General features: G+C 39.6%; 1 protein-coding gene across 4 annotated transcripts in view; it reads left to right on the forward strand.

Moving 5' to 3' along the window:
• BRD10 (bromodomain containing 10) overlaps positions 1–10,104 on the forward strand; it is an 82,452-nt gene that overhangs the window by 49,557 nt on the left and 22,791 nt on the right. For all 4 annotated transcript variants that reach the window (XM_075067366.1, XM_075067367.1, XM_075067368.1 and 1 more), the window contains one exon: positions 5,117–5,206. In XM_075067366.1, the coding sequence (XP_074923467.1) occupies positions 5,117–5,206 (90 nt within the window). The remainder of the gene's footprint in view (positions 1–5,116; positions 5,207–10,104) is intronic.

Here is a 10,104-nt window from a genome sequence, read left to right on the forward strand (position 1 = left end):
TGGAGGAAAGCCAAGTTCCTGTGATAAGAAACCGGGTGTGCCCAGCTTGCAGACAAGAACAAGATGCCTCAATAATAAGGTATCCAGGCCTGTGGGCCCGAGGTCATTCCTACAAGCATATACATAAATATTTGCAGACTAGGTGCCTGAAAGACCCAAACTTTGTCTTCCGTCACCACCTGCAAAAACCATAAAAGGCACGACTTTCTTCCCACATTCTTTTTCTTGTTCAGAATATTTAGTAGTAGAAAGTGTGTTGTTTTACATGCTTCTCTTGAAAACCCTCCCAGCAATTAGCTATAAGGACGTGGCAACATGAAGAAAAACATAAGTGTTCTGATTTCCTTAGTGGCATTTTCCCTTAAGCTGAGTGGCAAAATCTTTGAACCAATTTAGAATGCAATATTATCACAAAAAAATGAAACATTGAATTCAGCCTACTAGACCACCACCAACAACAAAAAAGAAGGTATGTTTCTTTATGCAGTCTCATTCAAACAACGGATGGCTTGCTCCCATTTCAAAGCAGTATGCATAAGGAAATATATCTTCTTTTTATTGTTTTTATATGTCAGTGGGCTTTATAGAGGAGGATAGAATAATATATTTTAAATCTTGTATTAAGGGGAAACAGTACATTATGATTTTACAGTCTTTTATTTTTTTCCCTAATACAGTAGAAGTTAAAGTAAAGAGTCTTGCGTTAAAGCTGCAAATGCAGGAAAATACAGAATGAAGGCTGAAAATATTTCTTAACTTGTCTCATGTTTGAAATATTGTAAATGATTTGATCCTCCATTAAGGGGCCATAAAACTGTCCTTTAAATTATATTTCCCACAAAAACTATTAAAAAATCATTAAGTTTTCAAAGTCAAGTACCCAAATTTAGGAAATTTCAAAATTAAAGTAGCCTGTGCAACCTTAATTCTGCCCCCTTGCACTTACGCATTATGGTACAGTCAATAATTACATCATCACATGCCTTTTCCCTCCATAGAATCCTGTCATCATTCAGTGGATAGAACTGATAGTGTTCACTGACTGAGCTGTTTTTCAATGTGTTGTTGTATCGTCATTCAGTGTGTGGCCTCAGGCTTTATTTACTGCAAATTCTTCAAATCCTGCTGTGAATACAAAATTACTGATATTTTCATGGACTCTTTCAGGCATTTATTACTATAGGATCTGAGTGGTTCACAAGCATTAACTAATTTACCTTTGCAGTACACCTGTGAGGTGAGGGTATGGTATAATCCCAATTTTACAGATGCGAAACTGAGTTACCTAGAGATTAAAATCAAAAGTATCCGCTTTGGGTGCCCAACTTGACACCTAAGATCTGATTTTTCAGACAACTTTGCTTTATATAGCCCTTTATATATTCAGAGCACATCTCCCATTAACTTCACATGCAGCAATAAGTGCTCAACATTTCTGTATATCAATCCCCAGGGTCTCAATTTGGGCATCCAAGAACATCTGTGAACATCTGTGAAAAGTCTGGATGCAGTGACTTTCCCAGCATCACATAAGAACTCTGCGGCAGAGGCAGGTATAGAATCCAATTCTCCAAAGTAGTATTCATGCCTTAATCGTGAGACCATCCTTTCTCTTCCTGCAATTTCTTGCCATATTCACTGCACACCTTCCAACTTCTGCAACATATGAAGTAGGGGTATTACAGCCTCCTTCACTATATAACTCTGACTCATCCTGAGAACACAGTACATCCTGTACATTGAATGATGGAGGAGTCCTGTGAAACAGATAATACCTGATCGTGGAGTTAAAAACTGTATCATAATGCGTATGCACAAGGAGACTACATAGACAACGTTAATGATGGTATTTCTTAACTTTTGAATGGTTGACTTTGCAACCTCAGTGTTCCGTAAACGTAGTTTTTTATGTGTAATTTTCTAGGTTTTTAAAAAAGCAGACTGAAAAAATGAAATTCATCATGTGGCATCGTGTTGCTATCCACATGGTTCATCAGCAGGGTTGAAACTTTAGATTCACACAGAGGTGAAAGTAAGCTGGTATGGCGTACCAGTAAGTAAGCGGCCGCCAGTTCGTTAAAGTGCTGTCGCAGCAGCGCTTTAAGCACCATACTGGCAGGGCTGCTGACGGTGGGGCGAAAGGGGCAGCTGCCCCGGGGCCCAGCATTTTAGAAGGGCCTGGGGTTCTGGGCAGCAGCTGGAACCCCTGACCCCTTAAATTGCCAGCGTAGTCCTGGGCAGTGCTGGTTGGGCATTGCTGAAGAGCTGGCTGGGGGAGTCTGGCCCAAGCCCTGCCCCTTCCACCCGAGCCCTGCCCCATCCGGGAGCCCAGAGCTGACCCCCCACACACACCTTGCCCAGAAGCCCAGCCACCCTACGTACTGGTAAGTCCCTTAAGTTATTTTTACCCCTGGATCCACAGCACAGATCTTCACTACTTGAGCTAGTATAGTAACTGGTGGTGGTAGTAGTAGGTTGTCATCCTCTATGTGGATTAGCATTAGAGGGGGATTAGATGCACACTTTGCCAATGAGTTCTACAGATATTTTCAGACAGCTGAGTAATTGTGAACTCAGAAATCTTGGGTTCCATTCCTGGTTCTAAAGGGGAGTGCCCTCTAGTAGTCACAGACCTTTCTGCTTCTGTTCTCCCTAAGCCTGACACTTTCTGCTCCATTCCCCTCATCCAATCACTATCCCAATCTGTTTTCTCCACCTCCACTGCGCCTCATCCCAGGGTTCTCATCTAGCTAATCCCAGTTTCCAACTGTGGGCAGCTTTTCCCTTTCCCAGTCTCTATGCCCATCCCGTTCTAACATCTAGATCTGAGTTCCAGTTATCTCTTCTCCCTCACAGTCCATCTTCCCCAGGATATCTCCTTGCCAAATTTCAAGCTGTTGCCCCCAACCATGGAAGTGCTAGGAGTTTTATACAAAACAGTTGGAATAATTTGTTCAGCATTTGGCCAAACAATATATTTTCCCTATTTTCATTTGTGGAAATGGCTGGACCATTTTTACTGAAACTTAATCAAAAAACACACACACACAAACAAACAAAAAATCATCAGCCTGAGGCAGAAACTTGGCCTGGGAAACTTCAGCCCAAATGGTTCATGTTTTGGCAAAGTTATAAGCAACTGAACACAGTTCTGTAATAGAAAGAATTGAGCAACTTAAGAATAGGTGGCACTACTAGCTACCTGAAGAGCAGATTGTGCAAACATATTCTTTTTAATTTTTCAGTGAAAAAGGAATACTTTGAAAAAGCCTAAGATATATTGATCATTTGCTCACTTATTCTCTATTTCTATTTTGTTTAATAAAGTTAGAGTTACTCCACTTTCTTAAAAAGACCCACTGAAGTGTGCATAAAACTTTTCTTTTTTCAGTAAAATGCTGTGGAAAGCAATTGTTGCCTGTATGCATTAGCTGTCTTTCAAACCTCAGTATCGTGCCAAAAGATTGTATACTATATTTTATTAACAAGGCTATTTTTAAAAAATAGAGTTGGAGAAGGGAAGTATCAGAAACAACAACAAAAAATTGTATTGGGGGAAGGTAGGCATTTGGACCCTTGGAGCCTGAAATAGTCAAATCAGCATGCATAAGATTTTATTTTAACTTGCTCCTGTGCTAAAATTTCCTATGTTAAAACAACTGAAATCAAAGTGCACTAGAATAATTTGATGATTTGCCATAAATATTAGTAATTGTATTCTGTCATTTTTTATTTTGTGTCCTGTTATTGTTAAAAGATTTTATTATGTGTGTAATCATTAGTGAACATTTTGAAGATAGACTTAAATGGTTTTTGATATCACTTATTTTGGTATTTTAAATTCAGTGAACAAGCATGCAGCATAATAGCCTTTGGAAAAAAGTTGCTGTCAGCTGATATCTTTTACACACCCACACACACCCCACACACACCCCTCCACCAAGAACCTACAGTTTCTAAAATTCAAGTTTTATAGTTTCTAGATTAAAAGCCTATTGTTGACATTAGTAAACCAGAATTCTTCTGCTATTTGCTCACATTATGTTTGTACTCATAGACCTGGTCTACATTAGAAAATTAGGTTGGCTTAACTTCATTAGGGTGTGAATAATCCACACTAATTAGCAGCATAGTTAAAACTACCTAAATCCCCATGTAGACAGCACAAGCTACTGCCTCTTGGGGAGGTGAGTTACCTATGCCAATGAGAGAATTCCTCCCATTGGTGTGGGTGGTATCTACAGAACCACTTCAGCAGTGCAGCTGCAGCGGCACAACATTTTTAATGTAGACAAGCCCATAATTAATCAAGAAATTAACAGCTACATTCTGAAAGGAAATATTAAGAAAACAAGCCATCTGTTGAAGAAATTAGTAACAGTACATTATATTGGGTTACATTATATTGGGTGCTTTATTTTTGTTCAAATCATGTTACTTTGTGAAAACAGCTGTGTTATTTTGATTACCTTTCATGGGTATCTAGTGTAAACATGTGCAACTCATTAAAGTTAGTGAAGTTGTACTTCCTTACACCAAGACTGAATATGGCCCATTGTCTTTTGTTGACTTTCTATTTTAAATGATCATTACATTTATTTACTGGTACTTTGTATAAACAAAAATAAGGTGTAATTACCTTACTAGCACAATTGCAGCTCAGTGTTAGCATGGATTCACTTGCTAAGGAATCGTTTGGAACATTCACAAAGGTATTCAGAGGCACAGTTAAAGCTAGGGCAAGTTTCCTGATCTGTGTCATTCTGCACTGTGAGTTTGTCTTTTAGAAAGTACCTGGATTCTGATGCAGGCATTGACAAGTGGGGAAGTGTAAATTATGTAAGAACTTATGGAGATGCAGCCACCGGTATCCAAATTTCAGCTGCTCCATCTGTATGTAAGCTTGAAGACTGAAGTCTAATAAGATTTTTCTCTAAAAGTTATGGGGATTTTTTCCTTGTTTGTTATATATTAATTGCAGAGGTAAAAAAAAGATCAAGTGGTAAACTTAAGCATTAGAATCTGTTTTTTAGATGAGGTGTGTTTTTTTAACTTCATTGTGTGTTTTTTAAATGATGCATTACCAAGTCTTTTTTGTTTGTTTGTTTGTTTTTAGCTTATTTGCACTAATCTTGATGAACTCAGGGAATTAATCACAAAAATCGAGAACGAACTCAAAGATCTGGAGAACATTAGAAAGAAATCGGTATGTGAAGTTCAAAAACTTTCTTTTGTATGGGTATAAAATTGTTCCAGTTATTTTCTGGAGTCTTGTCAATTGTTAGAATGTGTGTCCTATTAGTAGTTGTATGGAAGCCTCTAGAGTTAACGAGTTAGAAAGATTTTATTTTTTATTTCCATCATATCTTTATATTAGTCTTCAGTTCACAACTACTGTCAAGAAACAGTGGAATTAATAAGTATATAGCAATCTTTAACCATTTTTTCAGGGTTTTGATTCAGTAAAGCTTGGGCAGAGCAATAGTACCTTAGACAAGAGTAGGTTTATTTGTACTTATTCTTTGAGCACCTTTCCTTGGGGCCACGTTCTGATACTAATTCAAAGTATAGAATTCTCACATATTTGTGGTCCTGCTTAGATTTCCAGACACGCACCTGGTTACACAGGGCCCTGTCATGTAGCCGCATGATGTCTACGCTGATGTCTGACTCGTCCCGTTCCACAAATGTGTAGTCAAATTCAGCTTAGCTGACTTTTGTATTTATAGTCAGCGGCTGAAGCGCTCGTTCAGGGGAGTCAATGCATCGCGATCATTTCCTCTGACTTTGGAGTGGGGACTGAAGGACAGATTCATACCTAGCAGACACTGGACCACATAACTCAAGACGCTGTAGCCAAGAAGCCAGAATCAGACCCATTGGACCAAAGAATCCAGCAGATATTGGGTGTAGTGGCAAAGCGGAAGAGTTTTTGAAAGCATAAGTGATGGAACCCATTTGTTTTCTTGAATCTCTGGCTCAAACCCCTTCTACTACTGTGCTCCATTCTCCTTTCTGCCTCTTGATAAAAGTTTCATCTGTGACAACTGTGATAAATAGAGTTCATAAAAATGCCACAGAAATGCTTAACAATTTTAAATGACTTTGTCTCTGTATTTTAGAAGGAAAGTTAGGCTATATTGCTTCAGGTGCTTGAAGACGTATGTTCAGGTCACCTGAGGTTACTGATACAACAAATATTCTATTTGCAAAAAAGCAAAAAGGTGGATTTGGTAGGTTTAGAGAAATGGAGGCGGTATTAAATGTTAACCTGGACTATGAAAAATAGAGGCTTCACTTTAAAAACTCAGAATGATGCCTGTAACAACGCTCAAAGCTGCTGTTATGGACCCCATTTGAAATTATTTTGTAGCTGCAGTAATGTGACCTAGTTTCAAGACTAATAATCTGAAAGAGGTTTTCCGGAATGGCAGAGATTAGTAATACAGAAGTAATATCTGTGTACAGCAGTAGAAATTAATAATTGCATGTGTATTCTGCTGGTGTTCCTCCTATAATGGGTTATCTAATACTAGCAAGACTTTTAGAAGGGTACGTAAATATCTAAATTTTTCATAATTGCTCATTAAAATGTAGCAACACCTTTATATATGCTGTGCTGGTTCCGGTTGCCTTGTCTCTAAAAGAATATAGCATAAATCCTGGGGAGTACAGATACAAGCAATGCACAGAGTCAGGAAAAGACTTCCATATAAAGCTCTCTGGGGGAGGGACCATCACATTCTATACATTTGTATAGGCCTACTATAATGAAGACGTGACCTGCTTGGTCTCTAGGCACTACAGCAGTGTAAATGGTACATAAAAATAAAATAAAAATTTAGGAACTTGAAAAGACTGGGGCTAAGTTTAGTTTAGTTTAAAGAGGAGATTACTGAACGGGGAATTAATAAATAATAGCGGAAATGATGCAAAATAATGAATGCTATAGAAGAGGTAAATCATATGCTCTATTTATCCTTTTTCATTATGCAAGAACAAAAAGATATTCAGTGAAATCATTAGACAACAAACTTAAAACTGATACAAGGAAGTAATTCTTTACAATGCATGATTAACCTGTGGAGTTTATTGCCAGGAGATGTCATTGAAACTAAGAGTTTAGGAGTCTTCAAATAAATTTATGTTGATAATAAGACAGCCACAGTTGTAACATCCACAGTAAATTAGATAAGAAATTTAAAAAGTAGAATTTATATAAATTTTAATTCTTCAGGGCATGGGAAAGTCACTCTCTGACAGAAGTTAAGGGATTATCCGCATGGAAACTTAGTGAGTGGCAAACTGGGGTGTAAATCTACAGCACACTGACCTGGTCTGCACTAACTGGTCTTTTGGACCCTGCTACCATGCAATAAAAAGTTCTGTATTGCATAGGTCGAAGTGTACTCTTGGACTTCTAATATGCAGTAGCAGGATCTACTGGCAGGCTAGTGCGCGCTAAGTCTTCCTGTGGATAAACTCTAAGAATAACTTTCCCTTTTTGGGAGTGTTTGCCATGAGGTTTCTTGCAACTTCTCTGAAACATCTTGTTCTCGCAGAGACAGCACACTGCACTAGCTGTACCACTGTCTGATATGGTATGGCAGTTCCTGTGTTATATTGCGTGTTATCACGTCTTGATAGTTAAGACCAGACTCTTTTAGATTTGTTGCCCAAAAAAAGTTCAGCGGCTTTTTATATCTGATGGTCTTGGGCTGAGCTGTACTCTTCTTGCAGCCTGTTTTGTTTTTTGCTCTCTCTGTGTGGCTGTCCAAAGAGTGACACTGAAACTCTTCTTGCAGGATCATTGGAAGAAGCTGAATTATCAGAGGCCTTTTTTTGGAGTTATGACCCCTTTGAAGTGACTGGAATTTCTCTCTCCTTCATGACATTCCCCCTGCTGATCCCCACTGTAGGAGTTGTATTACCTGTCACAGTGAAACATTGCTGTGGGGGAGGATGTATGTCCCTCAAACCCATTGTTTTAAAACAGTGTATAAAATCTCCTACCCCCAAGTCATCCCTGTTTCTCTCCACTAATCTGTTCGGTCATGTAATATAACTCTCTCCCTGTGTAGTTGTATTATTAAATTTAGTTAGATTTTTTTCTTATCTTACTCTGTTAAAACTTGGTCACTGCTATAGTGTGTTGCATAGTCCATAGTTGTGTAGGTTGCTGCTTGTTGTAAATATTAGGATTTTGTCTACTAACTTCTTTTTGGTTGCAATCAATGCTGCTTGTAGGCACACAGCTATGAAATTCTGGTCTTTCAATAAAAATGCAGACAAAGGTGATAGGCCTGCTCTTTGAGGGGACAAAAAGGGTTTATCAGAAGGGCCAATTCTGTCAGCTTCTTTTCCTCCTTAGGTGGATTCCAGTCTTACCAAGGATCTAGGGTTAGTGATCTGGAAAAGGTTAAGGGCTATTGGAGGCATAAACTGTCTTTTTGTTTGGTCTCAGGGCCATCAGGTTTTCGTAATTCTGGCTAAAAAGCTAGTATTAAGATTTACCAGGGGACTTTGGTAGCCTTATCCTTATTCTTTCATTTAGGGACCATCTGTCCTCATTTTTGCCAGATTTGGAAATGTTTCTTAAGACCAGGGAGTCCCTGAGTTTATCTGATGATAGGAGGAGCACACCCTCTAGTTCAAAACCAGCTTCTTCACCTCTTAAGAGATTTTTTTCATGAGAGACTATCAGAAGAAGTTAACTTCTTAGAAACTGCAGAATTGTCGCTAGAGCCTAACTAGGCCAGGGATTTTTATTCCTGATATTTAGTCATTCCAGACTTCTTTCTTCACACTTACATACTTCATACGTACATTCATACATCTTCCTTTTCCTTGCTGCTTGGCCGCTAACAGGAGGATTCAGAACATAGGAGAGACAGTACTCCTATTCTCAGTTCCTCTGCCCAGCACCACAGGGGATCCGTAGAGCCACGATGAGCAATTACTAGGAACGTTCTGCTCAGCCCCTGCAGCTCTAGAAAGGAACATGCTCAGTGAATGTATTGGGTTAGTGCATGTGCTGTTCTGTCAGCACTTAGGAACCGTGAGGAGATGGAGCATGCACAGTGCAGAGTAAATCTTCAGAGAATTTAGTTACTAAGCTAATATACTTCTGAGCACATGCAAACTGCAATTTTTAGAGTTTCTTTGTTTGGTCAAATTTGGCTGGATTTTCACAGGAATAGCAAATAAGCATATCCTTGATACATCTCTACCCCGATATAATGCGACCCGATATACCATGAATTCAGATACAGTGCGGTAAAGCAGTGCTCCAGGGGGAGTCAAGTCGGTCAGTGGGGCAGCGATTTGGCTGTAGTGTGGTACAAATTGCCTGTAATACCAGGCCAAGCCTAAGAAGGATTGGATCTGTTTCTTTGACTTTGGGACAGGCCACTTTTGGATAGCATCCACCTTGGCCTATAAGGGGTTTATGGTTCCTTGACCCACCTGGTGTCCCAGGTAAGTCACTCTGTTTTGGCCTATTTGACACTTTTTGGCCTTAACAGTTAATCCTGCCTGCCTGATGCGCTCAAAGACTTTTTCCAGGTGTTCTAGGTGTTCGGGCCATGAATCAGAAAAAATGGCTACAACATCGAGGTAGGCAACTGCATATTCTCCCAATCCTGCTAGTAGACCATCTACCAGCCTTTGGAAGGCGGCGGGTGCATTTCGCAGCCCGAAAGGAAGCATTAAATTCATACACCCCTGCATGGGTGATGAATGCTGACCTCTCTTTGGCAGGTTCATCTAGCAGTACTTGCCGGAACCCCTTGGTTAAGTCTATTGTCGATATGAACTGGGCACGTCCCAACTTCTCCAGTAGCTCATCGGTGCATGGCATTGGATAGTTTTCTGGACGAGTTACTGCACTGAGCTTACGGTAGTCCACGCAAAAGCGTATTTCCCCATCTGGTTTGGGTACCAGAACTACTGGAGATGCCCATGCACCAGTAGATGAGCGTATTATACCCATCTGTAGCATGTTTTGGATCTCCCGTTCTATAGCAGCTTGGGCATGAGGAGACACCTGGTAGGGTGGGGTTCTAATTGGGTGAGCATTACCTGTGTCAATGAAGTGGTATGCCC

Source organism: Chelonoidis abingdonii, chromosome 6 (genome assembly GCF_003597395.2).
Source record: "Chelonoidis abingdonii isolate Lonesome George chromosome 6, CheloAbing_2.0, whole genome shotgun sequence".
In the NCBI taxonomy this organism is placed as follows: Eukaryota; Metazoa; Chordata; order Testudines; family Testudinidae; genus Chelonoidis; species Chelonoidis abingdonii.